The 18610-nt window shown below is 34.9% G+C and overlaps 1 protein-coding gene and 1 pseudogene across 1 annotated transcript in view; one reads left to right on the top strand and one right to left on the bottom strand.

The window, feature by feature from the left end:
• LOC141488297 (enhancer of rudimentary homolog pseudogene) overlaps positions 1 to 18610 on the bottom strand; it is a 74376-nt pseudogene that overhangs the window by 8586 nt on the left and 47180 nt on the right.
• The window catches only part of DBT (dihydrolipoamide branched chain transacylase E2), a 76645-nt gene that overhangs the window by 19023 nt on the left and 39012 nt on the right, over positions 1 to 18610 (top strand). Inside the window, exons 2-4 of the mRNA XM_074188264.1 lie at positions 6246 to 6369; positions 8516 to 8591; positions 10265 to 10446. Of these exons, the coding sequence (XP_074044365.1) occupies positions 6246 to 6369; positions 8516 to 8591; positions 10265 to 10446 (382 nt within the window). The remainder of the gene's footprint in view (positions 1 to 6245; positions 6370 to 8515; positions 8592 to 10264; positions 10447 to 18610) is intronic.

Genomic DNA, 18610 nt, shown 5'->3' with positions numbered 1-18610 from the left:
CTCTTTCAGGAGGTGATTGGTGGATTCTTTTAATTTCTGTTTTGCCCTCTAGTTCTAGGATATCAGGGCAATTTTTTTGTATTTTTTCCCAAATATTTTATTTATTTTGAGTTTTACAATTTTTCCCTAATCTTGCTTCCCTCCCTCCACTCCTCCATGGAAGGCAGTTTGCTAGTCTATACATGCTATACATTGATCCAAATTGAATGTGATGAGAGAGAAATCATATCCTTAAGGAAGAAAAATAAAGTACAAGAGATACCAAAATTACATAATAAGATAACAATTTTTTTCTAAGGTAATAGTCTTTGGTCTTTGTTCAAACTCCACAATTCTTTAAGATGGTATATTCTCCATCACAGATAGTCCAAAACTGTCCCTGATAGTTGCACTGATGGAATGAGCAAGTCCATCAAGGTTAATCATCACCTCCATGTTGCTGATAGGGTGTACAATGCTTTTCTGGTTCTGCTCATCTTGCTCAGCATCAATTCATGCAAATTAGATATTTTTGAAAAATGCAGTCTAGGTTTTTTTTTTGGTCATGACTTTCAGGTTAATAAGATAATTTATCTCTCCTGGATCTGTTTTCCAGGCCAGTTGTTTTTCTAATGAGATAGTTCACATTTTCTCCTGGTATTTCATTCTTTTGATTTTGTTTTACTGTATCTTGATTGCTCACAATGTCATCACCTTCCCTTAACTTCATTCTACCTTTTTAAGGGATTATTTTCTTTCTTTTTTTTTTATTAAAGATTTTATTTATTTTGAACTTTACAATTTTTCCCCCAATCTTACTTCCCTCCCCACCCCACCCCCGCACAGAAAGCAATTTGTCAGTCTTTACATTGTTTCTGTGTTATACATTGATTTGTACACAAATTGAGTGTGATGAGAGAGAAATCATATCCTTAAGGAAGAAACATAAAGTATAAGAGAGAACAAGATCAGACAATAAGATACTAGTTTTTTTCCTAAATTAAAGGGAATAGTCCTTGAACTTTGTTCAAACTCCATGGTTCTTTCTCTGGATACAGATGATATTCTCCATTGCAGATATCCCAAAATTGTCCCTGATTGTTGCACTTATGAAATGAGCAAGTCCATCAAGGTTGATCATTACCCCCATGTTGCTGTTAGGGTATATAGTGTTTTTCTGGTTCTGCTCATCTCAGCATGAGTTCATGCAAATCCTGAAGGAATTGCTTTCTTCAGAGAACTTTTGTGTCTCCTTTTCCATCTGGCCAGTTTTGCTTTTTAAAGCATTCTTCATTGACCTTTTGGACTGCTTTTTTCCATTTGACTCAAACTGGTTTTTAGAATAGTCTTCAGAATTTTTTGGTAATCCCTTCTACAAATTGCTGATTTGATTTTCTTGATTTTCTCTCATTGCTCTTGTTTCTTTTTCCAATTTTTCCTCTACCTCCCTGACTTGATTTTTAAATCTTTTTTATGCTCTTCCATGACCTAAGTCTAATTCATATTTTTCTTGGAGGCTTTGAATACAGAAGCTTTGACTTTGTTATCTTCTGAATGTGTATTTTGATCCTCCATGGGACCAAAGTAATTGTGGTTAGATTTTTTTTTCCCCTTCTGTTTGCTCATTTCCCCAGCCTATGACTTGATTTTAACTCTTTGTTAAGGTGGGGTTCTGCTCCTTGGTCGAAGATGCACTGTCCTGAGCTTTTGAGGGTTTTTTCAGCTGTTTTCAGAAATACCCACCTACCCACCCAAGGGATCTCATTTTCTCCAGGGTCTTATGAGAGGCTCTGACTGCTCTCTTGACCTGGGCTCTGGTCTATGGATATGCAGACATATGCACTTCCTCTGCCCTGGATCTGTAAGGAGGTTCTCTGTTCTGCTATGACAGTTTGGACCCCAGACTGTGACCTGGATCTGAGCTTGGGCAACACAGCAGAGTTCTGCCTCAGAGGTGGCAAAAAGACCTCTGCAGTCTTCTCCATCTCCCTTACCATCCGTGGACTGAGCACTCTGGAAGAAGCTCCCAGATGGCTTCTTAGGCCTGCTCTTGGTAACTGGGGTCAGGTCTGCTTTGGGGTATGTGATGGATTGGGCTTCCCCCTCACTCTGGCAGTTTTCTTGCTGAGCTTCCCAATCATCCTTGGCAATAGCTGGACTGAGAGGTCTGGAATCTACCACCTCTTTCATGATCCCAGGTGCCCCATGGACTGTTCCTGGATAGCTGGAGCTGGTTTGCTGACTCTGCCACCCTTTCTAACCCCAGTGTAACAAACCTTTCCTTGGATCCTCCAAGTTTTGTTAGACTGGAAAATAGTTTTACTCAGACTTTCTGTGGGTTCCGCAATTCTAGAATTTGATTAGTCATTATTTAAAGGTATTTGAAGTAGTTTAGGGGAAAGCTTGGGAGGGGGGGAGTACTTGCCTCCACTGTCCCCCTTACCCCCCAACATCTATGGGGTTTTCTTGGCAAAGATACTGATAAGGTTTGACATTTCTTTCTGCAGTACATTATCTTTTGTCTCCCCTATGCCTCTTACATCTTGGGCAACCCTGCATGACACAGTTCATAGTTTCATTGAGTTTACACAAGCCCCTCTGCCATAAAAAGGGATTGTTGCAAACCTTTAGGAGCTATATAAATGCTAGTGCCAACTAAGTGGCACAGTGGATAGAACTTTGGGCCTGGAGTTAGGAAGACTCATCTTTGTGAGTTCAAATATAACCTTGGAATGCTTACCAACTGTGTATCCCTGGGCAAGTCATTTAGCCTTGTTTGACTGTTTCCTTATCTGTAAAAGGATCTCAATAAAGAAACAACAAACCATTCCAGTATTTTTGCCAAGAAAACCCAAATGTAGTCATAGATTCTATTGAAACAACTGAACAACAAAAAATGCTAGATTTTATTATCTAGGCTTGCTTTTTTTTTCAGGACAGTGGTTTTTTTTTTCAAGACAGTGGGGTTAAGTGACTTGCCCAAGCTCACAGTTAGGTAATTGTTAAGTGTGTGTCTGAGGTCAGATTTGACCTGACTCCAGGGCCAGTGCTTTCTCCACTGCTCCACCTAGCTGCCCTGGCTTTTTTCTTTAAAGTTTATATATTGTTCTTTCTTTTGGAATCCTGAAGTCCTTCTAAATCCATGAGAGAAATAAAACCAGCTTTTTTTGGTGATGGGACAGTACAGAATAATGAAGAAAATGAGTAGTGGAGTAGAGAGAATGCTATGAATCATGAGAAGAGATATTATCAGTAGGGAAAGGATTAAAAGAGAAATGATAGCACCTAAGAATTCATAATTCCTGTTTTCTTATATTTACTTTTATTTTGTCAACCTTGAAAAAATAGGAATTCATGCCAGTAAACATTTATTGTGTTAACTATGTGCCAGATACCAGGGTTTCTCTTTTCCAGAGAAGTCAGAGTAGGCATCATAAATTAGCTCTTTTGAGGGCAGCTAGGTGGCTCAGTAGATAGAGCACTGGCCCTGGAGTCAGGAGTACTTGAGTTAAAATCTGGCCTCAGACACGTAATAATTGCCTAGCTGTGTGACTTTGGGTAAGTCATTTAACCCCATTGCCTTAAATAAATTTTAAAAAATAAATTAGCTCTTTCTAGTTTAACAGGTGATAAAAGTTTTGACTGTTTTTGTCAGTGTATCTGTCATTATTACTTTAATTTATTCTTTTATGTTTACAGACTTTCTAATGAAAAATTTTATGAATAATATGATGACTTTTGCATTATGTAATGTAGTAAAAAAATCTTCAAGATCATTCATAAAAATTGCCTTTAAAAATGGTATTTGGGGGCAGCTAGGTGGTGCAGTGGATAGAGCACCAGCCCTGGAGTAAGGAGGACCTGAGTTCAAATCCGACCTCAGACACTTAATAATTACCTAGCTGTGTGGCCTTGGGCAAGCCACTTAACCCCATTTGCCTTGCAAAAACCTAAAAAAAAAATGGTATCTGCTCTGGATTTTCTCTTCCAACTTCTCCAACATAGCAGACTGGTTCCCCAGAAGGTCACTGACTACTCTTTTAATAGTGTTTTGTTGGGTACAAGTCCCCAATAGTGTGCCCTACCATTGATTATCCAGTTGATACCAATTAACCAGCCAATGTTACTTAGCATTTTTAGTTAAGGGTGATGCTTTCTCTGTAGCATTCTCCCATTAGATGTAGAGCCCTGTACTTAACTTCCCTCTGTTTGTTTTAACCCATGCAGATAATTTCTGTCAACCACTGCTGTTCCAGAGCATTATTAAAAATGCCTGCAATGGGAAGTCTGGTAAAGGGGGGAAGGGAAAGAGACTAAGAGATTCCCTCCTCAACAGTTTCCTTTCAGGAACCTACCAGAAATTGCTCCATCTTAAGCTGACTAGCTTTTGGAATCCTGGACTCTGAAGCTGGCTTACTGTTTTATCCAAGTCCCATGGCTGTGACTGATCTTCTTCATCCAGTCCCAGTATAATTCTTATGTAGCATTATATCATTTCATCTAATGACTTGAAGTATTTCATTCCTCCCAAATTGATTGAGGAATTTTTTTGTACCTATTTTATATCCCTCTGTTACTAATCAGCTGTAAATTATTTAACTTTCTTGTTTATTGGCACCTTCTATTTTCTCTCCTCCCTATCCAGCCTTCAACTTCTCCACCCTTATTACCTCTCATTGTCTTTTTATTTATTTATTTTTGCATTTATTCATGTGTATGTTATTTTCTGAAGTGGAATATAAATACTTTTTGGATGAAACTGTTTTGATTTTTGTCTTTGTATCTTGAATGTTTAGTATAGTGACTGGAATAGTAAGTGCTTAATAAACTCTTGTTTATTAATTTTATTATCTATAATAAAAGTCCCATTAGACTAGAAAATCTCAAAGATTCCTTTCACTTTTAAATCTGGCACTTAATAATTGCCAGATTTTACTCAAATGTCATGATTAAATCTTGTTATAATTTTAAATTACCGCAAGAAAATCTATGAGGATAACCATAAAACATTTTAACCAAGTCATAGGCATCTTGATGTAATCATCTGCTTGGATTCAGTCAGGCATGTCAACCTTTTTGAGGCTCGGATTTCTCTTTTTTTGGAAGAGCGATAATAATGTTTGTAGTACTTATATTACAGAGTCCTAATTATCAAATAAGATAATGTGAATAAAGTAATTTGCAAACTTGAAAACATTGTATAAATGGTAAGCTACAATAATTATTATTTTTGGAACTAAAAGAGATCTTAGAGATTATCTAGTCCAACTTCTCAGATAGTTTCTTAAGTTCTGATAATTCATTTTTTCATTTATTACATTCAATTTTCATATTTATTACTAATTTTGTATCATATAGGAATTTAGGTATTTAAAAAAAATTTTTCATTTAAGGCAATGGGGTTAAGTGACTTGCCCAAGGTCCCACAGCTAGGCAATTATTAAGTGCCAGATTTGAATTCAGATTCCTGACTCCAGGGCTGGTGTTCTATCCACTGTGCTACCTAGCCACCCCCCCATATAGGTCATTTAAAAATATACTTTTCTTACCTAAGGAGGGGGTGATTAAGTGAGAGAATAAATCTAATTGTGAGGAAACTATACCAGATAGGCCATTTCATTGGACTAGTTTAAAAAGATGTTTATAGTAAACATTTCTACTTTTGTTGATTTTAGAGAAAGATATTAAAATTACAGTTTTAGCTGATATTGTTACAGAAAAGGAAGAAATTAGGAAAACCATTATAAGTGGATAATTCACCAAATGATCTTTTGTAGTGTTGTTTGGTTATGTTGTAGTAACAATAATTGTGAAATTATATAGATTTGGAGCAATCTTATATGCTTATATAGAAGTCTTTATGAAAATATGCTAGTGTATGGGGCAGCTAGGTGTACAGTAGATAAGAATACCAGCCCTAGAGCCAGGAGGAACTGAGTTCAATTCTGTCCTCAGACATTTAATGCTCATTTGGCTGTTTGACCTTGGGCAAGTCCCTTAGCCCTATAGGCTTACCCCCCCCCCCCCCAAAAAAAAGTGTGAATGAAATTAGCTATTACTACTAAGTGATTGATTAAAAAAAACTTTACAGTAAAGATTGGATGGTTTTTTATTGCTGTGTTGCCACATATTCTAAATCTTTATGTAGCTTAACTAGTATAATAGCTATTTTAATTTAAAATAAACTTATACTAAAGTATATGATTGGTCAAAACCTATCTACTTAAATTCACAAAAATTAAACTTTTTCTTTTTTATTCTTTTAGAGTTGTGTTCATCATATTAAAATATGCAGTAATGTTCATGCTGTGAAGCCAAAATATGCGTGTCTCTTTGGTTATTCTTCCTTCAAGTTTAGTCATCCACATCGGTTATTGAGAACAACTAGTAGTAAGTATGAACTTTAGCAGGAAACATAATATATATGAGTGTTTTGTATCATATGTAATTATTTTTCTCCAAGCACTTCAGAACTCTTTAAAGAACCTAGGAAGTAGATAGAGAATTTATGGGAATAAAGAAGAATTTTTTTCCACTTTCCTTTTCTCTGTATTTCATTTGTTCTAATATTAGGGGGTTGATTATCTTTACATGAACCCTCCATACTCTTGAGTATCACACTGAATTGGGAGTTGGTTCTGTCATATTTACTGTGTAGTCTGTAGCAAAGGGAGAATCTGCATCTTTGTTTTCATCTCATTTGTCATGCCATAAAATTTGTAATAATCTTAGAAATCATAGAACTTGCAGTGAAATCAGATCAGGGCATTTTGAAGCAGAAGACTTTTTAAAACATTGCTTCTGGTAACTTCTATTGCTGCTGTTAGAGTTATTTCCTTCCTGGAGACCATTACCTTGGGATTGTGGCCTTACCCCTTTTCTTCAGCCCCTTCTCTGGAATGGGCTGTTGATTATTTATGTAACACATGCCCAGTCAACCCTTTAGCCTTAGGCTTCTTCATTATTTTATAAAGAATTGTTAAGGAACAAACTCTAGTCAGGGAGGGAGTTTATGAATTTGCCAGTGAATCATCGTGTTACTTGGCTATTCAAGTATTTGAGTCATCGTGTTACTTGGACAAATTGTTCAATGGTGGTTACATTGGGAAAGTCAAATCAAATTAACAAGCACTGTTTAACTGCTTACCATGTGCCAGGCACTGGGGTACAAAAAGAAGTCCAAGGAAAGTGCTTCCCCTAGAGGAGCTTTCATTTTAATGGGGAAGCCTCCATACATCTTAGAAGAAAAAGACTAAGTAAAAGGAAAGAGTCAAAAGGGTAAGGAATTTTCTTGTGAGGAGGATGCCCAGGATGCTGTGTGAAGGTAGAGAAATAAGTCTGGAGAAGGGCAAAGTTTAACCCAGGCCTATATAGTTAATTCAGGCTTTGGAGTTAAAATGTACTGAGACAATAATAAAACATAAAAATTTTAAAACTCACTTTGCAGAGACATTAAAAGAATCAAATTCTAAGTTAGGATACAAAATGCTACTTTTATTTGCCCACCCCACTCTTGCCCCCAGACTCTTAGGACAGTTGTCCCACTTGCTGTCAAAGCATTGGTGCTCTAAAGCCAGTTCTTTCTTGATTACGTATTCAGATGGCAAAGAACCAAATGGCCTCCCTGAGTCTAAAAGGGTCACTAATATGTATTACAAGAATTGCTGCGTGATGTTAAGTTAGCAGGTGCCTCTCCTCAGGAGGCAAAGGAAATGAAAGCAAAGGGGCTGGGATGAAAGGGAAAGGTAAGAAAGGGCTTCTGGCCATGCTGACTGCCTGAATGAGAGGCAGGCCTTCAGCTCTGAAGTTGGCACCAGACCAAATAATCTAGGAAATCTAATTAGAAACTATAGTGATAGTTTCCAATCTTGTACAAAAAAGAGCTGCCAAAATGGTAACAATGTAGTAGCAAAGGGAGAATCTGTATCTTTGTTACTAGTTACAAATGGTAAGCTACAATAATTATTATTTTTGGAACTGAAAGAGATCTTAAGAGATTATCTAGTCCAACTTCTCAGATAGTTTCTTAAGTTCAGATAATTCATTTTTTCATTTGTTACATTCAATTTTCATATTTATTACTAATTTTGTATTATATAGGCATTTATGTATTTAAGTTTTTTTAGGCTCTTGCTATCAGTTTGTACATCTTTTCTTAGCAAGTTATTCCCTTCTCAAGACCTTTTATTATAACCTTTATTTGGTTATATGAAGACTATTAAGTTAATTCATAAAACTGTTTATTTGTGTGATGGGCCTTACATAGAAAGAATACCATGCTCTTGGTCAAGACACATAGTTCTAATTGTTGAAATGTTAATTTACTATGTATCCTTAAACATATTATTATAACTTTTTTTGCCTGTTTTTTTCACAAGTAAAAACAAAATACTTCCTTCCCTTTCCAACCTCGTAGGATTTTTTTGAGAATATAATCAGACATTAGATTTGAAAGCATTCTGAAATCATTGAGAGAAAAATGTGTTAATATTTTTATGTGTGAGGTATACATTTAGATTTATTCTTTTCTTTGAAGTGATAAATGGACAAATTATTCAATTTAAACTCTCAGACATTGGAGAAGGAATTACAGAAGTGACAGTCAAAGAATGGTAAGTTGACTAAATCTTTTTTTTAAAAAGCTCAATACTTATAATAGAAGATAATCATTATCACAGAGTTCATCTTCACCTTGAATAATAATGATGATGATAGCTAACATTTATATAGCACCTACTGTATGCTGAGCTCTTTATAGTTATTCATTTGATCTTCCCTATACCCTGGAAATAGGTGCTATTCTTAATCCCATATTTAGGAGTGAGAAAATTGAGGCAATTGACTTGCTCTCAAGTCCAACTAGTTTGTGTCTTGAGATCTTCCTAACTCAAGCACCTAACTTAGTGCTCGGTACCATTGAGCTGCCACCATAATAGAATATATGGAGGAAATAACCTTTTCAACTGTGAAGGTATGGAACTAGTTCCAACAATATGTTGTTTAGTTGTTTGCCATAACTAACCCTTTTGTGAACCCATTTGACATTTTCTTGGCAGACATACTGGAGTAGTTTGCCATTTTCTTCTCCAGTTCAGTTTATAGATGAGGAACTAGGGTAAACAGAGTTAAGTAACTTTCCCAAGGTCACACAGGAATAAGTGTCTGAGGCCAGATTTGATCTCAGAAAGATGAGTCTTTCTCACTCCAAACTTGGTATTATGTCTGCTGCATCACCTAGCTTCCCCTTCCATTAATATCCTCAGTTGAATAAAATAGTAATTTGTGACATAGTTATTTGAAAATCTGCCTTTTGCATCTGTTCTTTTTTATTTTCTGAAACCTCTTCTTCTCCCTGTATTCCTCTTTACATGTTCTCAATATCCAGAAGGTAGAAATGAACCCCTAAGAAGTTGTGTCTAATAACAATGTTAGCTATTTAAGTATTTGACTTAAACTTTGTGTTTATAAAGTTGATATAGAAAAAGTTATCAGTCTTTGTTGTAGCCTACACTAAAATGACAAGTGTTTTAATTTTACCCTTTACCTGGCAGTTTGTTTACATGGTCAAATTGTGTGACTAATCACCTTGAAAGTTTTATTTAGATGCAAAAATTTCCTCTTAGCTTAAAAGTCATCTTTCCCTCTCTCTAAAATACCTATATAAAAACCCCCAACAAAACCTACTTCCTCATACTCAGTTTATTCATTGAGGATGCCAAGATAAGAAAATAGATAACTATTTGAAAAATTAGCTTGCTCTCACCCTTCCTGTTAGCCTAATTTTTTTTTTAGTCTGGAAAGGCTCAAAACTAAGTGTAATTGAAGTGTGTGAAATTGGGAAGGGAATGGATAGGGAAGATAGATTTGTGTAACAGATTCCAAAATTGTATAGATAAGGGCACTTTCTGAAAGTTCATAGACATAAATAGAAGAAGAAAGAAATAATGCTTTGCATTTTCTTAAGAGATCTTAGGATCAAAGTATTTAAACTTAAAGACAATTTGGAGATTATCAACTCCAACCCATTCATTTTACAGATGAAGAAACTGATATTAATTTTAAGAAAGATTTAAGTTAATTCATAGATATTTGGTTTTGAGGTTAATTAGGGATATGGTTTAGATTTTTTTGACATGGAGGGCACCTGCAGTCTTATACAAAATAACTGTCTCTTAGACAAAATACTAAGTGGGATAGCTTATCAATCTGATTTATATAGCATATACATTTTTAGGACTTTTTGTATTTTAGATTGTTTATATAATTTTATTTTTTTTCCTTTTAGGTATGTAAAAGAAGGAGATAATGTGTCTCAGTTTGATAGCATCTGTGAAGTACAGAGTGATAAAGCTTCTGTTACCATCACTAGTCGTTATGATGGTATCATTAGAAAACTCTACTATGCTGTAGATCAGATTGCCTTTGTGGGGAAGCCATTAGTAGACATTGAAACAGAAGCTTTAAAAGGTATTGTAAAGTGTGTTTATCCATTTTGATAAAAGTATAACTGTTGTCTTTTTCAATTGTCATGACTCCCTAATTAATTTAGTGGTTTTTAAAGATCCTATACATTTTCCTCCCATATAGCTTTTATGTTTTTAATTGTGTTTCACCCAAACAGAAAAAATAGAAATGGAACTTCTGTTATATAGTTCATTAAGTTTCTGACATATCAAGTCACCACTACTCAGAAAATCATGTGCCCATATATTAGCTGGAGGTCAGCTGTCCAATAACTTTAAATATCTCAGCTGGTAATAGCTTCAATAGTCTCTTTCATAATTAAGCTAAGAAATGTGAAAAGAAAAGCTATAGAAAAGAGAGAGCATTCTAGTTGGCAGGGTATTCAGTGCTTTATTTAACCCCTAATATACTTAAAACACCATGGTATAGGTACTGGTGATGCAAAGATTAAAACCAAATAGTCTCCAAGAAATCTATCTCACAGGGAAGATAGATACAACATATATAAAAGCAAGTCTATAGAAGTCTACAGAAAGTAATTTCAGAAGGAACAGAATGCAAAAATAAAGAAAACAGAAGGCAGAAAATAGTAAACCAAAATAGAATCAATAGTCATGGAGATGGCAAGCTGCAGATACTGTAGAAAGAATTAAACAAGGAAAAAAAAGGAAATGACATCATTTCTGCATCCTGGGTGAGGTGAGAAGGTTAGATATCTAGTATAGGACCACAAAGATCTCCATGGGCACAGTGTCCAGATAACAGTTGGGAATGAGGGCTCATTTCATAATTTCTTAGAGTACCATCATATGCAGACACATAATATTCAGGTGAGTAATAAGTTGGAAATTTTGCAGTTGTTATGGTTTAGTGGTAACTAATATACTGGTAATGTGGTTACAGAACAAGCTAGCTGTATTATGGGGAAAAACCTATGATATAAATCTTAGACTTATAAAAGACAAAAAAGAAAATTGTGCTAGGAAGTGAGAAAAATTGCTTAACAATTGAAAATAAAAATATAACTAAAAGAAGAATTGGACATTTATACAAAGCTTAAAAGTACAAGAATAGGAAAATTTTGAAGAAGGAGGATCAGTATGGTATTGGCTTTTTCATTAAAAACATAAATTAATGAATGCTAGCTAGTAAGTGATAAGGACTGCAGAAGAATGGGCAAAAACAAAGTTTTTTTGTATTTATAGTATTATTGTCATTCTCTTTGTTTATTCTCCTCATTTCACTCTGTATCTTCACATAAATCTTCCCAAATTCTTCAAAAACCATCTCTTCTATCATATTTTACAGCTTAGTATTCCATCACATTTATATAACACTCTTCAATTTGTGCAAACTCCCTCAGTTTCCAGTTCTTCATCCATCACAAAAAGAGCTAGAAATATTTTTACATATCCTTTGTTTTTCTTAGGGTTACTCTTTCCCTTAATCTATCCTTCTTCCAAATCTATTCACCCTCCTATTTCCACATTGAGTGAAATGTATTTCTCCACCCAACTCCATGCTTGTGAATTCTTTTCTCCTTTTAACCAATGCAGATGAGAGTGATGTTAAAGTGTTGCTACTCCCCCATCAACCCTTTCTTCTTGTTTGATTAGACTTTTCTACTTGTTCACCCTTTTGTAAAAAATCATTTCTGCTTTCTCACAATAGAACCCTGAAATAGTCAGGTCATACATAGTAGAACATTGTCTTTGCCTATAAATGGCTTGCCTTATTCTGTGCTTATGAAACACAACTTTTTTGCTAAAGGTATATAGAAGACAGTGAAATCACATTTGAATACTGATTGATCAGAATTCTGAAGTCTTTAGATAATGTTTTATTTCACATTATCCAGATCTTCAAGTTCTAGTTTTGTTTCTTTTGCTCTGTATCAGTTAATAAAAGTTGTGCTAAGTTTTCTCTAAATATCTTATTGAGCATTTCTTATAACACAGTGTTTCTCTACTTATCAAAGTATATATTATATATATAGATATAGATACAAAGTATACTACAGTGTTCATCTACTTTCCTTCAAGACCTTTACTAATGAAAATAGTGTACTCTGTAACAGAAGTCACTTTATTGTATAAAGAACATACACATTGGTTTTAAATACCTACATAGTAATAGAGGAATAACTTTCAATCAATTAGAGCAGTCCAAAATTGGAATAGACTTGAGAGATGGTTGGCTTCTCCCCTCCTACAAGGTCTTAAGTAGAGGTTAGATGTTTACTTAGGTTGTTATTTTAAGGGATTCCTTTTGGGTATAAGTAGACTTAGATTCCTTTTGGATATGGGCTGGCTTTTGACTCCCTTTTAATTTTGAACTGGTAGTATTATGATTCTTTTGACTGGTAACTCTTTTCTACAGATTATTTCTGAACTAAGGCAAGATGCCTACGTAGTTTCTGATCACGTTCTGCTACAAAACTGTAATCTTAAGATAATATTTCATTTAAACTGTGTTAATTTCTTCATCTTTTAAGTGGAAATAATAATTCTGTACCTGTTGCAGGGTTGTTAATACTGTTACAAAGAAAAGCATGAAGTGTATTCTGTATTCCTTAGTATTTTGTTGATTGGTTACAGTGAATTATTTATGGGTTATCCTATAAAACATATTTTATCAAGTCCTTGTCCAGTTTAGCTGGAACAGAACTTCCTAATTCAGTGTAGTTTGCGTTGTAAATAAGAAAACGAAGGAGAGCTGTGTCCTTTTTAGTTCTCTGGTTAGCCAGCAAGTAACAATAAGTCTCACATATTCCCACAAGGTTAATATAACTGAATTATCAAAATGTTCACTGTACCTACAAAGAAAAGAAAATTTTGTGGTATAGCTCTTTTCTCTGATGAGTTTAAAGACCTTTTTTCATTTACTATTTCTTCATAGAAAATTGGACTTCTGCTTGTGTAAGTAGGAATGACAGGGCAGCTTTTGGCTCAATATTCAGAAAAACTGCAAAATAAATTTAAGACTAGTACATGTTACTTTGGTATTTGGTGAGTCCTTCATGACAATTTTTCATTTTAAGATACTCTTCTTTTTTTATTCTATTTATTTTTTTCTTGGCAATGGGGTTAAGTGACTTGCATAAGATCACACAACTAGGTCATTAAGTGTCTGAGGCCATATTTGAACTCTGGTCCTCCTGACTCCAGGGCCAGTGTTCTATCCACTGTACCTACCACCTAGCTGCCCCACCTTAAGATATTCTTTGGGGGGGTGGGGTTTGCAAGGCAAATGTGGTTAAGTGGCTTGCCCAAGGCCACACAGCTAGGTAATTATTAAGTGTCTGAGACCAGGGTGGCTAGGTGGCTCAGTGGATAAAGCACCGGCCCTGGAGTCAGGAGTACCTGAGTTCAAATCCAGTCTCAGACACTTAATAATTACCTAGCTGTGTGGCCTTGGGCAAGCCACTTAACCACATTGCCTAGCAAAAACTTAAAAAAAAAGTGCCTGAGACTGGACTTGAACCCAGGTACTCCTGACTCCAGGGCCAGTGCTTTATCCACTGTGCCACCTAGCCACCCCAAGATATTCTTCTTAAGAAAAAATACTCATCCCAGTTTCTTCATCTTAAAAATAAAAATTTCTTGGCTTCATCAAACTAACACTGGATTGGGAGTCAGGAGACCTTTATTTATTCTTACCTGTGTCAAATAACATCATTCCTCTTTTGCTTATTCCCTAGTTGACTTAATATCAGTTTAATACATCATTCACAGTATAGTTAGATATGACTGTTTATCTTGAGGTTTGTATGTTTCCTATAAAATTATTTGGATCTTTTTAAGGAAGTATAAAATTGTTAGCAGCTATTCAGAGACTCAGAATTTTAGAAGTGGAAGGAAACTTAGTAATCTTACAATGCAATTCCTTCAATTTATATATGTGAAAACTTGGAAGTTATATCCCAGTATTTCAGATTTTAATGGATAATCAATGTTTGCCTAAGTTGAAATGACCACATAACTGGTGGAATGAAACATATGACCCTGGAAGAGGATTTTCCTTAATCAAAAACCTCCAGTGAGGTAAAAAAGGAACAGATCTCAGAAAAAACCTGGAAAGACATATATGAACTCATGCACAGTGAAATGTGCTGTGTGTACAAAATAACAGCAATATTATAAGATGATCATCCTTGAATGATTTAACTATTCTCAGCAATATAGTGATCCAAGACGGCACTGAAGGACTATGATGAAAAATGTTAGCCATCCCCAGAGAGAGAACTAATGTTCTCTGAATATATATATATATATATTAAAGCATACTTTTTTTACTTTGTTGTTCCTGAGTTTTTTTTTCACAATATGACTGTTATGGAAATGTTTTGCATTACTACACATTTAAGAGCCTGTATTGAATTGAATTCTCAGTGTGGCAGGGGAGAGGGAGGCAAGAAGGGAGAGAATATGAAACTCCCAAGTTTTAAAAATGATTATTAAAAAATTTTTTTCTAGCATTGTAGAAGGATGGTTCTCAGAGATCAAATAATAGAATGGTCTCCAGCAAGTTTAAGGTTTTGTCTATTCTTAGTATGTTGTTTGGGGAGATCATTCTTAGTTGGTCTCCATTACCTACTGGTATACTTGGGTAAATCCCAGAAAATAAAACTTCATGTCTAATCAAAAAAAAAAAAAAAGAAAAAATGATTTTTTCATGTATTTGAAGAAAAATAAAATACTTAAATTTTATTTTTTTAGGTTTTTCCAAGGCAATGGGGTTAAGTGGCTTGCCTGAGGCCACATGTCTACTTATTAAGTGTCTGAGGCCAGATTTGAACTCAGGTACTCCTGACTCCAGGGCCAGTGCTCTATCCACTGTGCTACCTAACCACCCCAATACTTAAATTTTTAAAAGAAATTAAAAGGGGATAGGTGGGAACAGAATAGAAAAAGTATAAAAAGGAGAAACTTGAGTTCAAATCCATGTAGCTGTGCCATCAGAGGCAAATCATCTAATGTTTCTGAGTCTACAGTCTATAGTTTCTCCATCTGTAAAATGTTAGTTATAATATTTGTAGTTTCTGCTTCATAAAACTTTTGTGAGACTGATAAGAGCTATCATACAGAAAGTATTTTGAAAGCTTTAGAGCAAGCATTCTTAACCTAGGGTTCCCAGCCCCAAAGGGGTCTGTGAGTAGACTTCAGGACGTCTATGAACTTGAAAGGGAAAGCAATTATATCTCTATTTTCATCAATTTCTCACTGAAATTTAGTATTTCTTTCAATTATGTACTTAAAAAACAAAACAACATTCTAAGAAGGGTTTTATAGCCTTTACCAGACTACCAAGGGATCACAACACAAAATAAATTAAAAATTCTTGCTTTCTGGCATTCAGAATATAACTATTATTAGAAAGAAGATAAATTTTAGGAAAAGAAGATAAATTTCAATATAAGGTTTGAACAAATTAATGCTTAAATGCTTATGTAAAATTATATCCATTTATGTAATGGATTTATGGAGAGAATTCTTGATTTCACGTAGTCTAGATTGTAATTTTATTCATGTCTTCATTGTATCATATATCATTCATGTACTTTATTTTACTTGATTTGAAGATGGCAGTCCATTTTTTTGTATACTTTTTTTTCCATTTTCACCACAGATTGACAGATCTACAGCTCTTACTTTTGGCTAATGAATTGTAATATGCACCTTACTGCTTCAGAGGCTTTAAACAGCATAATCTAAGTAAACTGTAAAATACTTAGTATATTTTCCCTGACCTTAAAGTGAGTATTTTGTTGGATTAGGGTGGGAACTGGGACAAAAATTAAGTACAAAAGCACATATATATATATTTATATATATATATATATATATATATATATATATATATACACAGGGGCAGCTCGGTGGTGCAGTGGATAGAGTATCAGCCCTGGAATCAGGAGACCTGAGTTCAAATGTGGCCTCAGACACTTAATTACCTAGTGGTGTGATCTTGGGCAAGTCACTTAACCCCATTGCCTAGCAAAAAAACAAAAAAAAATATGTAAAACAATTTCCTAGGGGGAGGCCCCTATCAACTGTAGGGATCGGGATAGACTTCATGTTATTAATCTTTTTTGTGACATTGGCGATCTGGTAATGATGCCCTCAGAATATTTTAAGTGTATAAAAGGAATAAGATATATTGATTATAAAAATATTTTTAAAATTCACAGTTCTCAGGTTCCTGATTGGAAATTCCAGTTCCTGATTGCGGTGGTTAGGTGGCACAGTGGATAGAGCACTGGTCCTGGAGTCAGGAGTACCTGGGTTCAAATCTGGCCTCAGACACTTAATAATTACCTAGCCGTATGGCCTTGGGCAAGCCACTTAACCCCATTTGCCTTGCAAAAAAACCCCAACAAAACCTAAAAAAAAAGTTCCTGATAATACAGAAGGTAATTTTGAGTTAAACTTTAAAGAAAGTGAAGGATTTCTACTAGGGGAATGTGAAAAGGGAATTCATACTTGATATTTGGGCAGCCTGTGGAAAGACACAGAGATGGAAATGCACTGTCTTGAATGGGGAGCATCAATAGGACATTTAGATGGACCACAGAATGTGTTAAGAAAAGTAATATGGGATAAGTGTAGAAAGGTAAACTGAAGATTGTGAAGAGCTTCACATAGAAAGTGAAATAGAAGAGTTTTGTAATTTGTCTCAGAGGTAAGAGGGCCACTGTAACTTCTCAAGTAGGGGAGGATATGGTCAAACATGGTCAGGCTTATGGGTCTCATTCAGTCAATTCTATGCTTTTACTTTTAGTTCTCAGAGATATTACCATTACACATTAAAATAGCTCCTTAAGGGCAGGGCCTCTGTTTCACCCCTTTTCCTGTCCACAGCATTTAGCATAGTGCTTGCTGCATATTAGGAGCTTTATAATGTTTGATTTTTTAAAAAAATCTATTCTACTAAGATTGTAATTTAAAATTTTCTTTATAAGATAAGGAAGTTGTACATATGAGCTCTAAAATTCTATGATTTTTTGAATATAATGACAGTCTTTTTTTCCCCCTTTGTGGTACATAATTTATTGATAGAATATTATTCTCATTTTACAGATGGGAAAACACTGAGGCAAAGAATCATTTAAGGTATAAAATCTAAATTTATATTATGTCTGTCATATAAAAATAAAATAGAATCTTAATTCCCAGTACATTGATTTAAACAATTGGCATGTTTTCTCCTTTGTAATGAAGACTTGGCTTTTTTGCCACATTGTGTATTGCATTTCTGTCTTGTTTTTAAGTAGTCTAGAAAGTTGATGTAAATTTTATTTTTATTTTATTTTTTAGGTTTTTGTAAGGCAAATGGGGTTAAGTGGCTTGCCCAAGGCCACATGGCTAGGTAATTATTAAGTGTCTGAGGCCGGATTTGAACTCAGGGACTCCTGACTCCAGGGCCAGTGCTCTATCTACTGCGCCACCTAGCTGCCCCCGATGTAAATTTTATTAAAAATTTCTCAAACCTCTTGTCTGAAGTCTTCTGGCTGTGGAAAGACCCATTATTATTTGTATAAATCAAATACCAATCCTGTTTGTTATGCCAATTGTATGTGAAATCAAATCAATGATGCTGACTACAAGTCCACAAGGTTTTAGCCTCAGACAAATTCTGCCAGGTAACTTCAGATGTTAGGCAGGAGCTCTAATGGTTTCCCTCCTCTTCTCCTGAGGTCCTTTATTCAGAAAGACCAAAGGAATGCTGAAGAGTCTTTGAGATATATATATATATATATATATATATATATATATATATATATATATATATATAGTAAATATCTTTTTTATTGTACTGCCTTGGTGGCAGAATGTTGCAGTCAAGTCCACATGTAAACCTATCTGCAAAGTCCAAGGTTGCTTATTAATTTCCCAAATTTCTAGTCCACTTCTCCCCCTTATCTGGTATGTTCCATCTCTGCCTATCCTCTGAACCACCATTGCCCACTCCATACCACAAGCTAGCTCCTTTCTGTTCTGTCTCCTTTCCTCAAATATGCAAGAAAGCTCTAACCACACACTCCTGTCTCCTAGGTTTGCACCCTAGCCTGTGCAGTTAAAGTGGCATAGAACAGAGCTGACATCATGCCAAATCTAAGACTTACATAAAGTATCATCAAGTATAAATAACTTATGTGACAGTAACA

The sequence above is a fragment of the Macrotis lagotis genome, chromosome 5 (genome assembly GCF_037893015.1).
Source record: "Macrotis lagotis isolate mMagLag1 chromosome 5, bilby.v1.9.chrom.fasta, whole genome shotgun sequence".
NCBI lineage: Eukaryota > Metazoa > Chordata > Mammalia > Peramelemorphia > Peramelidae > Macrotis > Macrotis lagotis.
The sequence above is the reverse complement of the archived record's forward strand: the minus strand, read 5'-3'. Positions and strand labels throughout refer to the sequence as shown.